At 38.3% G+C, this 18237-nt stretch overlaps 1 protein-coding gene across 9 annotated transcripts in view; it reads right to left on the reverse strand.

Moving 5' to 3' along the window:
* Positions 1-18237, reverse strand: part of PTPRK (protein tyrosine phosphatase receptor type K) — a 415886-nt gene that overhangs the window by 204498 nt on the left and 193151 nt on the right. For all 9 annotated transcript variants that reach the window (XM_071549052.1, XM_071549044.1, XM_071549051.1 and 6 more), the window contains exon 6: positions 15857-16031. In XM_071549052.1, coding sequence (XP_071405153.1) covers positions 15857-16031 — 175 coding nt within the window. The remainder of the gene's footprint in view (positions 1-15856; positions 16032-18237) is intronic.

An 18237-nucleotide genomic window follows, 5' to 3' on the forward strand; every position in this document is an offset into this window, starting at 1 on the left:
CCTAGTTAATACAAAGTCTATTACTCTAGATCCATAAGCACTCTAAAAGACACTTAGCAAGAAACAGAAAGTATAACAACAAAATGTTTCCACTTCCCTGAATTCAAACAAAATGCAAGTAGTGCTAGCAAGTGCAGGGGCCAGCACAGCAGAACAACTGTAGCATATTCTGCCTGTACTTCAGCCGTGATGGAACTGGACTAACACCTACTCCTGCACTCATATCTTAGGTTTGCATCATCTGGTATGAAATATCTCCCTGGTTACTTAGGCAATACCTGTTTCTCCCAATCCACGCAGACTCCTTGAGCCTGCTAATTTGAGGCCTAACTAAAACCACCACACATGGTTCTGGTGTAAAAGAAGCAGGAACAGCAAGTCACTGGGAGTGTGAGAGGGAAAAGAAAAGTAGGACCATGCCTTCTAGTACATCTACTGTAACATCAGAGACTGATGAACATAAGCAGCCATTGCCCATGCCTACATACATCTTTTAAAGGGTCGAACAAATAAATAAATGAACAAATAATTGGTTATGAATCTGTCCAGAAGGCACAGAATCAGTAAAAAACAAAGCATACAAAAATTTCCTTCACACATTAGGAAGCTTCATTAATTATGGCAACATGGAAATGCTTTTTCAGAAATGAGGTTGAAACCAGACCTAATGGCGAGTGATAGGTTTCAGCTTTTTAATCCATGCAAGTCACTCTGGAAGGCCTCCTCTGTACGCCTATGCAGTGAGTCAAAACAGGATTCTTGCCATCACAGAATCAATTCAATCAATTAAAATTCCAGAATCCTGTGAAATTTTTAATCTCCCACAGGTATCCCATAAGCTTCACTGAGCAGGTGATAAATCCTAGCAAATTTTGACAAGGAAGCCTCAGGTACTAAACCCCTGAAAGTCATCTGAGCTGGGAGTGCAAGAAGGGCACAGACACTGAACAGACATCCACAGGAAACAGACTGTAGGTATCTGGTCCATTAATTTCTGTTAATTGCCTGAGAGCTCCACTTAGTATTATTTGCTTCCACTTAGCACCTGCTTAGTCAGTTGTCCAGAAGGCTGTCTTCTTACTGAAATACAGTTTGTCTTAATTATCAGAAGTCCTAAAGGTGCAAATATCTTAAGGGACAGTCTCCTTCATAAGGTGACAGTTTGGTCACCTTCATAAGGTGACATGTTTGGCTCACACATTCACCTTCCTGCCCTCCCATTTTTTAATGTAAGCAATTGCAGCTGTAAAAAGCATTCTGCAAGAACACTGTCCTTCTTTGATGACATATTTTTAACAATCCTTTGTTCCAGCCTGGAAGCAGTGGCATACCACTAAATTCCTACTTTTGGGGGTTTTTTTTGTTTTTACATAAAGGGAAGCAAAATCTGGACAGAACAAAACATGAATTAAACCTCTCTCATCTGTCTGCAACTCCAAAAATTGCCTCATGAAATTCTTGAAACCACCACTTCATTTGGCCTAAATTTGGCCAGCCTGTGCTCTATCAATTCTTTAACCTTTTATAATGTTATTCAAAGAAGAGGCTAAAGCTGTTCCTGGAACAACTAGAAGTAAAAAAAAAAAAACAAAACCAAAAAGTATCATTTTGTTTCTAATTGTGAAAAAGCCACTGGTAATGACAGTAATTTGGAGGGGGAAGTGTCACTGAGGCACAATTCTTTCTGTTGCGTAGTCCACGTACTTAGAGGACAAGTAAGTATTGGAGGTGTTCCCAGGAAAAATAAAACTCATTAAATATTTCTTTAGGCAGCCATGTTGAATGAAAAAGGGAAGAGGAAAGTCAAACAGATTCCTGAAATGGCACTAGCAAACAGCTGAAGATAAGGAACTCAAACAACAAAAAGAAAAAATGAAAAGGTAAAGGCAGTTTTTCACATAAAACAAAGACCAATACCAGGAAAGAAGAGTCTAAACTCAAAATACATCTTAAAAATATCTGCAGCCAGCCAGAAAGTAGGCACAGTCCAATCTTTTTCTTCAAGAGTCTAATTACATTTCCTTTACGAAATCTTTTGGAAAAGAAGCTATCCTTTTAGTAGAACAGACTTTTTAACCACCTTTCAATTACCTCATTGTCATTTATTGGCACATTCAACCTGACAGTATTTTCTCTGCACCACTGATAAAAGTAACAATCAACAGGCAGGGCACAGAAGATGGCAGACTCAAATCACATTGCATAAAGGCCAGAGGTGCAAAACAGGGGGGGAAGTACCCTGGAAGTATCTGGTTACCAACATGAAGCTGTGCTTCATACTCTACCAAACAGCTGCTCCTTTCTATCTCCAATAAAAGAAAGGGAAAATATTCCCATGGCTGGTTATGTAATCCATGGATCACAAGCTTGATCACATTGAATGTATCTTGTGTCTCTAGGACATGCAAGTCATCCAGTCCAAGAGAAGTGAAAAGTGAAAGAATAAATCATTAGTCAAGACATTTCCAACTGCTGTCAACACAATTCAAAGTCAGAGTGAAGTTCAAAGCACGCATTAAAAATCATGAGACTATAAACTAAATTTTTAAGCCAAAGAAAGGCGTCTAGTTTACACCTATCTCCCTTCAAAAGTAGTAGCCTTTATATCTCAAGTTGGTAAAAAACACAACTTATGTTACCATGAGGATGACAATATAAGTATAAAGCTTAGATTTTCATCTAAACTGGGAACTGCAACTTCAGGTTAAAAAAAATAAAATAAAATTTTAGATTTAATCTTATTGGATGGTGAAATAGAAAAAGTAATCAATATAATACACTAGTCTTGATTTTCCCAGGAAACAAGTAAGCTGGTCTACAGATAGGTTTACTAAAACATGTATAGGATTGATACTTTGTAGTATACTTCCTTATGTCCACAAACACGTATGATTGCATATCACTTACAGGATCTATCACAAGACAGGCGTAAGGAGCAAAAATCTAATATAAATATTAAAAAAATTGAATAAAACATTTAACTAGGTTACAGAAATTATAAGATGCTTGGTAAACTCCAATAAATTTCAAATTCAGTTAATTTATACTTCATTTATATTCATGGAAAAATTCGAAGGAAAACTTTAAATTGAGAACAGTATTTTTGCTGATATTTATTTATTCAAGTTAAGTAGTTGACACAAAACTAGGACAATCATTCTTAGTAATACTAGAGCTCCTCATTGGATGTTGTCCCTACTTTCTAGGCCTTGAACTAACACCATGCAATGTCTATGCCTTTTAGATCACATTTATTAAAACTTGGCTGTAATAATTCCAAGGTCATGGGTTCAATCCCCTGTACGGGCCATTGACTTAAGAGTTGGACTCGATGATCCTTGTGGGTCCCTTCCAACTCAGAATAGTCTGTGAAAAATTAAGAACATACTGGAGTGTGTCCAGTGAAGGGCAAAAAGGCTCATGAAAGGTCAAGAAAACAAGTCTTATGAGGAATGGCTGAGGGGGCTGGGTTTGTTCAGTCTCAAGAAGGGAAGGCTCAGATGGACCTCATCAGTCTCTAGAACCACCTGAAACGAGCTTGTAGTGAAGTGGGAGCTGGTCTCTTCTACCATGCCAGCAGTGAGAGGACAAGAGAAATTGGCCTTAAGGTGAGATAGAGAAGATTCAGATCAGATATTAGAAAAAACTTCATCACTGTTAGAGTGGTCAGGCATTGGGATGGGTTGTCCAGTGAGGTGGCAGAGTCACCATTCGTGGAGGTGTTTAACTGGATCTGACACCGGGTGATGTGATTCAGTGGCTTAGAATTTACAGTGACAGTGCTGAGTTGACTGTTGGACTGGATGATTTAAAGATCTCTTGCAACCTTCAGGATACTATGACTCTGGGATATTTTGTACTTACATCCTCCTTTCTTGAAGGAAAAAGATAAGTCATGTCAAATGTCTGTTGAGAGATTTCTCTACCATTCTTATCAGGCTATAAGGTTTCTAACATAAGTCCACTCCAAGCAATTTTTGATTCCTAGGAGGGTGCCCTCATTTTTTTCTGGTGTTGTTCACTGAATTTTGTCTCTGTATAGTCCCCAAAATCATCAGTAGAAATCTTCTCTTTCAATTACTAGTAAAGAATTCAGGAAAGTGAAAAATTGCACTTGTTACCACATATAGACATCAACTGGGATGGTAAACTCAAAATGTTTGGCAGAATAAGATATGCTGTAAGTTTTAAAAGCTAAATGGCTAAGAAAATGAGACAGGATAACTACATGAAATATTTCAAATGAGATCCTGGAAACAAAACAGTTTAAAAAGAAATAAAATTAAAATAATAAAAAAATTAGGGAAGAAATGATAATTCAAACTTCAATCCTAATGCAACATTGTTATCCTTCCTCATGAATGAGGTAGGACACAGACTGCCATTAGTAACATGAATATACCTGGGGAACAGGGGAGAAGACACATTTATTTTCCTCGTAACACTCCTTAAATGTTCTCCAAGACATGCCTGTGAGCAGTTTCATATCAATCTCAATGACAAGTTTTCTAGCACACCAGCACATCCAAATTCAACACTGCATCTCAGCAGGAAGAAATCTATCTTTCTGCATGTAGCTAAGCTTAACTCTCATCTTCAAAAGAGTCAGATATGTTTCTCACCACTTTCTATGTAATTCTGCAACTATTCCAGCAGTTCACATTGCAGAATAAGCCTGCAATATGAATTATTAAACAGACAAATATTTAAAACTCTTCAGGAAAGAAAAAAAACCCAACAAACTTCTATGCAAACTATTCGGAGTAAAGTTGTTGTAATCTTTTTTAAGTCATCCTCAAATAGGTTCCCACCTAAGATGATTAAAGATCATTTGTACATTGCAAAGCATATTTTTATAAGTTCCATTATAATTGTAATAACTTTTCCAGCCACAACTTAGACATAGAATCCAATTATCCATTTCATTTTCACTTTACACCTCATGGGCGAGATCATTTATCATATTTCATGATAATGATCAGAAGGCACATGGAAAATGATTTCTGGAGGTAACAAATTACCTATCATATTAGCACAGCTTACAAGATCCTGTCAACAAGTACTACACATAAATATGAGGTAATTAAACTTACCATGTGCAGTAGTGTTTGACATGCTACTTGCTTTTCTAGCAGCTGCCAAAAAACCTAGGTTACTAAATTCAACATACCAGCTTAGTTGTTTAAGTACAGTAATTTAGTTCTTCATAACAAATCAGGAATCATTATGCCACTAGAACACCAACAGGTAGACAGCTTGCAGTGGGTTCAAGATCTAGAGACAAATCTCTCATCATCTGGTATTATTGCTTCTTGCTGCTGAACCATCCATCATGTCTCTGAGACAGCTTGGAATGATAGTGCTGGACCTTCACATTACTGCTCCTTGAACTCTGTCTCATCCATCTTTTGCATCATTCCCCATTTGCAGCGAAGTATCATCTCCTTGCTGAAAAACTGAGTGTGAACCTGTAATCCCTTTAACCTGAAGTGCTACTCTAATAGTAATTGATTTCTTTTTATTGCAGCGACAGTGCTCAGTAAGGCTGTGTACAGCTCCTGAAGCTGGGAGATGGTCAGAACAGTCCTACAATGCAAGCATCTATGCACATAGGAATATGACCCATTTCCAAGAAAATATTGTTCCATGTTATTTTATAACGCATGTATATTTATCAATATATATAATACTGGTATAGCAATATATATGCAGTTTGTCTTCCTGCAGTTCATCTACAATTTAACAGCAAGATTCACTCAAATGCAGCTGAAAATGAATGTCAGGGTGGCTTCATTTTGTATTCTTGTGAAGTGATTCAGTATTAGAACATTGTTAGATTTTTAAATACATACTAAAGCACACAGATGCACCTGCATTCAAAGAGCAACTTAAATTAACTCTACATTGATCATGGTGAGACTTCACTAGCATGGTGACTTGTGTACCATAAACCACCCAAGACTAAGCGTTTTAATTCAGCTTCATCTGAATGCTGTTATAAAAGTTTAATAAATCAAAATGATCAAAATGCCCCCAGTGGCAGGTTGGGATTCAGTTTCCAATTCAAATTCCCTTTAATATATGGCTTCTCTGACATCCTGCATTTTCTGCCATCTATGTTGAATTCCAAATGCACTCCTTTTCATCATTACCATGCATCTACTCATTGGCACCCTTCTTAAACAACTCTGCACAATACAGAGATGTCAAACCGAGAGGGATTTTCACCTCCCCCAAACTGGAAAATGATGGCAGGTAGGGGAACTTGGTCTACTTTTAAGTAAATATTTTAACCTCCCCGCTAACACCAGCGGCATTTAAACTGAGAGAGACCATCCTGAGCTGCAGTATTCAAACGAAGTATTTGATTTAAATAAATGCAGAGACAGACCAGATACTGGAGGGGAAATTATCCAAGTGAAATACAGCACTTCGGTGGAGCAGCCTGGAGACATCTCTAATTAAGATGGGAAAAATCACATTACTGCAAATGATCTTTATGCCACTGTATTTGGATAAAACACAGATATAAGAAATAAAGAAACACCACCACCACCCTTATTTCCTCCCTGAAGTGACACCTGCCAAGAGCTTCTTCCTTGCCTCTTTTTTTCTTCGCACTGCCTCCCATCAAGTCTAAAGGCCAACAGGGATCCCACTGTTCAAAGTGATTACATTTTAATTTCCCAAATGCTTTACTTGCTGTTTAGATTCACCTAAGTACTTTCACAATAAGGAGGCACATGAGAAAATGACAGAGATATAGGACAGCACCTAAGCAGTGAGACCTTGCTCACACAATCAAGCACTGACACCACATCTGTGGTCACCAGCAACACCATTTTGAACCAGGCTAAGCAAAAGTGGCATCGTATCTTGGCTTTGCTGGATTAGGCAGAGCAGGTGATACCCAGATTATGCTGCCTGCAAGGAGGCTGATAGTGCCTGGTCTGACAGGCAGAACCCCCTAAGGAACATTATCTGAAGTCGGCACTAAGCCTGATGGCACGGAGCTAATTCCTCTGTAAATATGAGCTGTTCGGCCCAGTTCATCACAAGTCACTACAGGCTTTGTCCTAGTTAGGAGTGGCTGGGACCAGCTTATTACTGCAAGGGTGTAATCAAGACTGTGTATTCCACATTCTCCATGTCATTTCTAATGAACTGTTAACAATGGACCATTTACAGCAGCTGCCCAGAGCACATCTGATCCCTCAGGCTATAAGTTGGGTATTAGAGAATCCAGTGAGATAAGGTCTTCACATTAACAACTCAGGTGTAATAACTTCCCTCATAGGAGGCATTAACACTTTCACACCCAGCCTGAGGGGCATCTCTTCTAATGGGCCATCAAGGATTCCAGGAGTATCCAATGACACACAGAGTAAATCACCCATTGTGAAACCCCTGGTCCTGGAGGAGGTACTGGGCATTACCATCTGAACCTGAGCATATATAATTTTGGGGTTTGCGGACTTCTGGTACCACTCATCGGATCCGGGGGAGGACCAGAACCTCAACGCCACTCTTGACCAGACTGCTATCATAATCCTCACAAAGAGGTTTTCCATTCCTTTTACTTTGGACTCAGGGGGGACCATGTAGGTCTCAGCACAGGGGCTAAGAAACACAATTCTGTTTGTGCCCCAGGGTGCTGTGTTATACATCTGGGGTTTGTGGGTTAAAATCAATTTTTTCTGTATCACTGTATTTATTGTAATCTTTTTATTAAATTGGTACTCTGACTTGTAATCTCTTTTGAGTTGGGTTTGTTTCTCCTGCTGGTTTACCTTTAAACCAGCACAGGCTACCACTAATTTTCATTGACCCTCTAGCTGTGTTTATTTTACTGCCAAACCATGGCAAGGTCTCCACAAGATCTGACAAGAATAAATAGTAGCCCATTGCCTGGCAAGGGGGAAAGGGCTCCTTTCTGGAGATTTGCTTTGAACGCACATTCCTGTCTGAACACTTGCGTAACATGGTCAAAGATGACCATTGGAAAACCAGTCAGGCCTCCTATAAGTTCATTCCTGGACACAAAATAGTGTCACACCTAATAATGAGGAAAGACACAAGAAAAACCTATCTGTAGTTCCAGCCATGATCAGATGCCTAGAAATGTATCAGCTTCATATTTAGAAAAAGTAGCTCTCATGAAGAAATAAAAATATCCATGCAAACAAACATTGGCCTGGTTAATTATCAGCATCCTCAGTCTTTCTCCTCCTCCGCTTTTTTTTGTTTCTTTATCCAGCTAGTTCCCAACCAAAGCCTGTGAAAAGAGAGTCCTCAACATGCCTCTTGCCACTGAGAAATGAGAAAAGGAAAAAGAAGAGGACTTCCACAGAGTTTGCTATCCCATGTGTTCTCATACAGGTAGCCTTGCAGAAAACACAAAAGGAACTGGCAGCTGCTTGGACTCATGAATCAAAGTGCCACACAGCATTAACATCCATCACAGATTTCAGCAAAAGGTATACATCAGGCAATGAAACCTATAAATAGTCAATGCCCCGTGCACCAAATAAGTCAGTTAGTTAATCATGAATCTGTTTCTGTTCCTGTAGGCTTATGAGTGAGAAACTAAGGCACAACACTAATATCCAGGCCAAGAGGATATTGCCCTTTTTATATAAAAGATGTCTGAACCACAGACCCCTGGAAAGGTAAAATTCTTTGTCAACAAAGGATGCCTCTACATCTACATTTTTTGATACTCTGCCCCAAACACTAGCTATCCAGGCAGGACATGGAGCTCCAGGACTTTGGCTTTTGCTCTGATCCAGATCAGTCATCTTAAAGTTCAGAGAATACACTAAGAACATGCATATCAGCACTGAAATTGCTATCTTTTGTTTCATGAGAATATTAAGTTAGTCTGTATCAAGCACTACAAAACTCATGTCTTATGAAATAAAAGGAAAACATGTGCTTTACCTCAAATGTTTCAGATCTTTCTGAACAACATATCAGAACTAAAGCAACAGTTTACCTAAGAAAGACCTCAGGAGGATCATAAAAAAGACAAACACACTCCACTCAAACTAAGACAACACTTCAGTGAAGCAATCAGCTAAGCAAGAGTGTCCCTCTGAACATCAGGAAACACTATTTTTACTGTGAGGGTACCCAAGAAGTGGCAGAGGTTGCCCAGCGAGACTACAAGTTCTCCATCCTTGGAGATACTCAGAAGCCATCTGGACATAATCCTGGGCAAAAGGCCCTAGATGGTTCTGCTAGAGCAGAGGGCTTTTGACCAGGTGACTTCCAGAGGTGCCTTTCAATCTCAGCCATTCTGTGATTGCCATTTCAAATGTAAACTTGTGCAGCCAAGATTGCTCAACATGGAATGATGGAACTGAGCTTATTCCAAATACCCTGCATTTCTGTTACCTTCTGTAAATCTAAGTATCTTTGGCTTCTTTCAAAAACTCTTTCCTCCTGCTTCTCCAGCCAAAACAACTTTCCCATGCTTCCCAAAGAAAATGAGCAATGCATTCATTAATTACATAAACCAGAGACAAATGTTGCCTGAGCAAAGGAGATGAGCAGAGTTACTTTCATGGCAGAGTTTCCTGATCAGAAAGTTAATCTGCTGTTCTTTCTGATATGTAGATACATGAAGAAATTGAAATTGCTATTTGGTTCAACTTATTCATTATGAACATAAAGACTTTCTGAGGTATTTTCCTATATTCTTGTTTCATTCTTGTTATGTAAAGGAGGCAGGATTTGACTTCAGGATGACAGCTTCTCTCTACCTGCTGTAAGAAACAGAGGATTGAAAATAGGAAGATTCCCATGTTAAACCTGCTTAAAGAGGATAAGATCTTAATACAGTAGAGAAATTAAAGCCAGAGAATGCCACAAAAAGATCAAGTTAATTGGATCCTGGACTCTCTAAAGGATGCTTATAGCTAAATATACATGCCAAATATAACATGTTTTATTAGCAAGGTTTAGAAAACTTCACAAATAATTTCATTATTTTTCAAACAGTGGCAAAGTAATTAAGACTGTCATCTGCTCTTCCTGCACAGATATAACCATGAAAGAATAAGGCTACAACTAATGAGAAAACTTAGAATGTAAAGTACTTTTGAAGGTGAGCTGAGGATCCAAAAGAGTAACAGTATTAGTATCTATACTCCAGGAGGGCATCTTAGGAACCAAGCATAGCAGACACATGGGTCTTCTGACTCACATAAAATGTTTCCTTACCTTGGTTGAAGTCTGGTGATGATTCAAAGGGAAACTTAGACAAGATAATGATGTAAAGCCCACAGATTTCAACAGCTTGGGATGTGCAATCTCTCTCCCCTCTGCAGAGCAGTTTCCCCTCTGCTCTGAAATTCAGTGAGTTCAGAAAAACATACACCCTAAGACCCAGCTCTAGATTTTTCAAAGATTCAGCCCAAAGCTTTATTACATATTACCACTGTCTCCTGGAGACTGAATTTCTGAATGCATTACAAAACACATAATAACCTGAATTGTCTAACATTTATGATGATGGGTGATATGACCAGAGGTAAAAAAGAAATCATAATAATTAAAAAATCTCCTCTTCAGCAAAGAATGTAATAATAGAGGATAGATGCATGGTGCATTTTTCAAAAATGCTATGAAAATATTTATTTGCAAGCAGGGAATATATATTCAGTCTACCTGATCCTAGTTCTCTCCTTGGCATATTTTTAAGTCTTTTATTATACTGAACAAGTAAACAAAGTCACAAAATTGAGGACACACATCTGAAGCAAAGCCAGACAAAACAAGTACTAGTGAAATTTGGAAAGTGAAGTTTGGTCCACAGCTTTCTCAAATGGACATACTTCAGAGTTTTCTTGCAAGAAAAAAAATAATGTTCCCATGACAAGTACTTGCCAGGGGCAAACTCCATCTTCACAGTGTTCTAGCATCGCCGGGAAGCAGCCAAATTGCTGGCTTTCCTGTATAAAATCCCTAAAGGGATTTCAGACAAGAAAGGCAGAAAAATCACTGCCAGGTTTGTGTAACAGAAACTGCTTCTGATGGCAAACTAGGTCCAGTAAGGCAAACGAAGAATATAATCACAAATCCCACCAAAACTTGAACCTGATGACTTAGCGGAGAGACTGCTTGCCATGTCAAACCAAATACAAGAAATAATCACATTCATAAACTCATACAAACAGATCAGTTCATCAGATCTTATGATTTCTGGAAGAACAGTCAGAAGACAGTAGAGGAGAACTGTCTTTCTTTTCTATTGCTAAATTGGATTTACCAGACATGTGAAGACAATTCCATACTGGAACTATAAATCAAGATGTAGACCTCACTTTGCTTTGACACTATCACAGAAGAGCTGTTTGGATTGGACAAAGAAATGTTAAAAGAATAAAATTCACTTAGCAAAAATGTAAAAAATTACTGTAATTTATGAGTCAAATAAAACTTGAAAACTTATCAGTAGAACCAGATATATAATAGAACTATTCACAGATTATTAACAAACCTTGCATTTGACACACACATTTTGAGGTTTTCCTTTATTTTTTGTTTCTTGCCTTTAAGACTAACAAACGTTTTCTTCCATCTCATCTGTGTAAGATACACCACATAAAATAAAATGCACCACATTTCCTGCTGATTTTGCAGCATTTAATAGTATAATATCAAGTCTCGTACAATCAGTTTGTTAATAATGTGTAGCTACTTTAAAGGAAAATAAACTTGGGAAAGCATACAAACATTTTACGTAAAGTGCAATTCATTACCATACCATTTAAAAGAGGGTTTGTGCCTTTTTTTTTTTTTTTTTTTTACAATTAGAGCAACAAACTGCTATTCCATGAAAATAATTTTTAAAAAATAGAGACTCATCACCTGTATCTTTCAGCCAAATAAAATGGTCTAATTCGTTCATGGCCCCTGCAGGACTGCCTAAGAGTAACACATTCCAAGTGGGGACAAATTGAATTTGGATTATTTTACAAGGTTTTGCTAACTAACCAAAGCACATAAGAATGCAAAATCAGTTTCACCCCATCTGATAGCCACTTTTAACATGCCATGTCAAGTAAGAAGCTGATCACAGCTGCTGTGATGGACACTACCTCATTTCTTGATGCAAAAGATAACTTTTCTGGCAAATACTGCCAACTTCAGAGAAATATTCCAGCATATTTTAAGAACTCTGAACAGTTAAAAGTACAAAAACTGATCGCAGGGCAAAGTTCTTTACTGGTGGAATATTAGGACATTTGATATTGTAAGTTGAAAAGTCTACACAATTGTACATATCAAGTGTACACATGAGCTGGGGGTACAGGAGATCTCTTTGGGCACCTAATTTCTACAAGTCCATGTTAAGTAGCAAAGTGTTCAGAAAGACTTTGACACCATGATACACTTGCTCTGAAAAGCAAGTAAGTAATAAGCGAAAAGAAAGAAACCGCCAGTGCCTTCCTGTTCACTTTTACTTATGTATCACAGATACTGTTCCTCCCTCCCAGCATCTCCCTCAAGTTCCAGTGCAGACAACCCTAAGGACTTCAAGAAACCCTCTTCCCAGAAATTGCCAATTTACCAGCCAACAAGGGAAAATATAATTAATCAGATACACTTAATCAGGAGGGTAAGTCAACTAACAGTAATAACAGCACCAAACTTCCTGTAAAAAGAAAGGGAAAGGGAGAACTCCAACATGTCTGCAAGAATGATAGCAATGCCCTAGAAACCATGTAAAAAATCAATACAATGCCGGCAACTGAGCTGGGAGCTGAGGACTAGCCCTAAGCAAAAGTGAGACATTAAATCATTGACTAGAACTACTTTTGGTAAAATCTCATAATTGAATTACAAATCCTATCCTAGTTCAATTCATCTTTAAAAAACTGATCAGAGTAATTGAGTTATCCCTTTCTGGGTCTTTAAATGTATACTGTCCTTCCCAGGTAACTACTTTTGCAATAAATTTTAGAACTCCACTAAAAGCAATTCTGTTAAAGCTCAAATTGAAATAGTGATGTTTCAACATAGTGTCCATTATGTAACTGGAAATTTTCATTACCAAGACTAATTTTTAGTCTGATCAGGAATGTATCAGATGCCTCTACATCTATATTATGGTACCACATGCCTGTAAAGATGTGGAGTATCTTGCCTACCTATCTAAATACCAAGGTTTTGAGTTACTGGGCAACAACTCCTGTTCCTCCTCCGTCGCTCTCTAATAACCAGTGTTGTCAATACAGTTTGGCTTCTACAAACTGAAGACCCTATTGTTACTCAAAATTATCTGGAAGCAATACTAAAGCCATGACAAACTAAATTGTGTTTCATCTTTTTTTTTCCCCTCCTCTGGCTGTGAGAACACACAGATCAATACTCTTCAGTATGAGAATTCTGCAGCAAAATTTTCATTTGTTACAAACAGCAACAAAAGGCCCCCAAGCATGCCCTGTCACTTCCAGTTTAGAAGGAAATGCACTAATAAACTCTTCCCCTGGGGTCATCTTTGACAACGGGCAATACTATGCCAGCTCTTATTAAAGGCAATTCATATCAGTGGCCCAAAAATTTCCTTTAAAATTATCATCTTTTGTATCCATGTAGCAGGATGTCAGCTTTAAAGTGCCACTGAGATATAGGACCTGTCATTATGGTTAATTTTCAGTACAGTTTTAACACCAGGGCAGCTGATCCCTAAGGGTATGGGTATGCTTTTTTGGCTAACAAGATTTATTTAGTGGTTATCCAGACAAACAAGAAAATATATTACTGTATATAGCTTTTCAAATACAACAGCAAGCAATATATCCTACCATGAAACATACATCTTAGTTTCCTAGCATGATGTCAAATAGATGAAAATGTTTTTGGAAGGTTAATATCTTACCTTATATACACATATATATATAAAGTTGAAATTCTTAGAGTTCCAATCCAAGAAGCACACAGAAAAGTGAATTTACCCTCAAAATACAAAACCTATATAGCTGTCATATACATATATATATACACATATACATATATATATATATATATATATATATATATATATATATAATTAAGACATAATTCAGCAGGACCATAGGATGCTTTCAAAAAGACAGTACTATAAAGTTTTATATTCTTACCTCATTTTTTTGACAGAAATAGTGCTCTAAACACCATTGCTCTATTATTCTAAAAAAATAGAAAACTTCATTTATTGATTTGCCTTGTCTTTCTAAGAACAAAAGTCCATTTTCATGCTGCAACAGGACTTACTTAATTTTGTTAGGATGAAGACCATCTTGCAGTTTGCTAGAAAAATGGCACAATAAACAGAATAAGAGAAGCTCTTAACACATTGTCTAAATCTTTGCACAGTCAGCAAAGCCTGGATTTTACTGATGAAGGCATAAAACCTAGTTGGCCTCTATCAACTGGTCTCCCAGGGAAAAGACCTCTGCCAGCAAATGCCAGATACCAAATATATTGGAGCATTTCCAATGCTACTTCTGTTTCTACAAGCTGAAACATATCTTGCTTTTCCTGCCTAAGCTCCAGATGTAGTGCCTGACTTCAAGATGATGAACTGACCAAACAGACCATTGCGTGACCAACAAATCACAGAATATGATGAGTTGAAAGGGACCCACAAGGATCATCGAGTCCAACACTTAGCCCTGCACAGAACCACTCACAAGAATCACATCATGTTTCTAAGAGTATCATCCAAATGCTTTTTGAACTCTGGCAGGATTGGTGCTGTGACCACTTCGCCAGGGAGCCTGTTTCAGCACCCAACTACCCTCTGGAAGAACCTTTTTCTAATATCCAACTTAAACCTCCCCTGACACAACTTCAGGCCATTCCCTCAGGGTCTGTCACTGGTCACCACAGAGAAGAGATCAGTGCCTGCCCCTCCTCTTCTCCAGGCCGAACAGATCAAGTGAGCTCAGACGCTCTTCATGTGAATGTGTGTCCGATCCCTGCACTTACCTTCGGAACTTAGAGGTCAAAACAGCTCCTCCAGCAGCAGCATCACAGACATATTTTGTACACCACTTATTTTTCCCAGTTAAAAAACATTGTCTCATCACAACCAAGAATGAAATGGGCAATTTTGCAGATGACACAATTAGGTAAGGAGAGATTCAATAGCTTATCCCAGGCCATACAGCATACACATTTGGCAATGAAAACTGAACTTTCCTATTCAACCATATCCTTTGCCAGTCAGTATTACATGATTTAAGAACACAAAATGCATAAATACAAAAATCAACAACTCGATCACACCATACACAAGATATGGTTGCTTCTGGAAGAATTACCACCACAACAAAAAGTATTTCAAGTGGAAAAAGCAAGTTTTTCCTTTTTCTGCCTTCTGTGGTGGAAATCATCACATAGTATCTCCATAATGCTCCCAATCCTTTGGTAGATGGAAGTTTACAACTCTTTTTATATACCTGTCTCCCAGGTAACAGAACAATATATTATTTGCTCTAGGCTACCAGTCTGCTCAAAGCAACAGATTTTAAATGGGAATGGCAACTAAGTATAGTGGAATCTCATGCCCGTAAAATTATTTATGGAAAGTTAAGCAGTTTGCACCTAAAGTTCAACAAACTGCATCCACAGAAAACCAGGCAGACACATTACTCTCAATGCAATGCAGGATCAGATGTATTCTGTGGAAAGCAATTGCAACAAGCTTTGCAAACCAGTCTTTGATTTTATGACAATTTCACAGGGCTATGTCTATACGATCATTTCAGATCAAGGCAGATGTAGGCTACATAAAAGGTGCAAGCAGAAAGTATTTGTATTAGAAGCAGTTAACTGGATAAAATGAAAGCAATTAAAACTTTACCTCGAACAATAAGTTGAGCAAAATTTGACACTCCAGAACCTCTCTCGGATTGAGTTACACAGCGGTATAAATCCTGGTCAGTTTTTGTCACCTCTTGCAACTTAAAGGTAGCAGCAAATCTTCTATGATTGATATTTTTAGTCTGAGCAACTGGAATATCTTCCCCATTTCTTCTCTGAAAATAAGAGTAACCAAGGCAGAGTTATCTCACAAGAATATAAAAGACATTTCATTATCATTGTGCAAAAAATACATACAAAATAAAACCTCAAATGCATTTGGCCCATGCTGCATTTTCATGGTAGAAGAGCTCAGTATGGAGGTCCCATAAAGAAACAAGCAGTACTAAAAAGCATTTCAGATTCAAGTTTGAAGGTGAAAAGCACCATCAGAATTTTGCACAGGTACTAAACATGACCAAAACAGATTTAACTTTAAGTTCAACACTTTCTAAAACTTTACCTTTGTTATACTAAACACCACTTACCCACCTAAAGCTAGGCGAAATAAAAAGTGGAGAGCAGAAGGCTAAAAGAGGAATAACACAGATCTCATTTAAAGGAAGGATCTTAAAGAGTTCTTAAAAAAAAAATCATAGCTACTACAAATCACTGAAAAATTTAATCTGTGTGGAGCTGCAGGGCAGGGTGAGAGGTCAGCAAGGTAGAAACAGTCTGAGCTCTTGTGGGATCCTTTTTCCTTATTACCATTCACATTAAATGTTCAATTTTGATTTTAATAAAAAAACAGACCTTCCACCAAAAGTCAGGGTTAAAAAACCCCAGAAACATGTACCAAATGAACAAGCACTGTCACTGCTCTCTCCCATGGATCAATCACATGTTATTCCCTGACCAGGATACAGTTTCTGATCACACAGCATTGCTCAGTCCCTAGAAAGGTGCCAGCATTTACTTATAACCACCCACTCAGCTCGATACATAGCAAAACGTGACCTCTGTGGATGTTTTTAGCTCTAATCCACCCCTGAAATGAGAAGCTTCATTGAGGTCTTAAACTCCAAGTTTTCTAACACCAGAAGCACTCCTGCTGAGCCACAAAATTTAGTAACCTGAAAGCCTGGGTCAAAACATAAAAAGCAAAAACAGGGAGATGAGTTAATGCTGCATGTGTAAATCAGTTGGTCTACCCTTTGCCACCTTAGAATGAGTTAGTCACTCGAAACAGTTTTGTGGTAATTAGCCAGGGGTTCAGCACCACTTCAAACTCACTGAAACAAGCATTCATTTTAACTACTAATAGGTATAAACAGAAGATTTCAGTCACTCATATTCCACTACAAAGACCATGCCATCACCTTTACCGACAGTAGGTTTATCGGTGTGACTTCCTCACCCAGCCAAACTCTCTGCCATTAACCCAGGAACAACAGAGAATGACTTCCCAGGGGCAAGCTCTGTCTGCAGGGCTGGGACAGAAGAACAATAAGATACCAAGGATGAAAACAGACCTCTAAAACCAAATGGCACACAAGACACTTCCAGAAAGTACTCTCATTGCTTCCCCCTAAAACTCTCATCGTCCCATAAACACCACAAGCCTGCTTATCACAGGGATGGTCTCTCCCAGTGCAAAAGCAATGGATGTTGGCCACTTAGACACCTGGACTAAGTGCAGAGCAGCAGAGTCACCCTGTGAAAGACACAAACTCCCTTCTCAGCTCTGTGAGTATCTGACTCCAATTAAGGTGATTTAAGGAAGTTTGCTGATACCCCTATGAGCAAGACCCCTATGAGTGACAGGCCTTACTGAACTTCAGTGCTGAATGAAATTATTGAATTCCAATATCACACAAATGAGGGGTGATGTCGAAGGCTTTATTTCGGTGCTGTTTAAACAACAATCAAACTATTTTGTGGGAGATGCACCTTCCCCACTGACTACCTGGCGACCAATAGCAAAAGTTAAATCTGAAAGCAGGATTTCCAAGCTCTGCTGCCTCAGTAACCAAAGGTTTGAACTGTCTGGAAAGATATAACAATATAAACCTTGTATCTAGTGCCTTGAAGTACCAAGATAAACAAACCTCATGGTACTGTCTTCCTCTCATGCTTGTCTGTGCCCTCATGGCCTTGTCCCACCACAGCCAGTTGGCAAAGGAAAGCCAAGCCCCACACTAAACACAAACTTGCCATATCATTGTTGAAATAACCAAGCAGTATATAATAAACTATCTTTAAAACTTATATGATAGCAGACTTGACAAATAACCCATATAATGTAGTCATTCTTGCTTTGCTATGAAGGGAAAAAATAAGTATTAGTTTTCTAAAATCAAAGACTCCCTTTCAGTAAGTCCCATGTTTTAAATCAGAATGCCAAGCACTTAGTCTGCAGCAGAGAAGCATATCCAAACTTGC

The sequence above is a fragment of the Pithys albifrons genome, chromosome 2 (assembly GCF_047495875.1).
Source record: "Pithys albifrons albifrons isolate INPA30051 chromosome 2, PitAlb_v1, whole genome shotgun sequence".
NCBI lineage: Eukaryota > Metazoa > Chordata > Aves > Passeriformes > Thamnophilidae > Pithys > Pithys albifrons.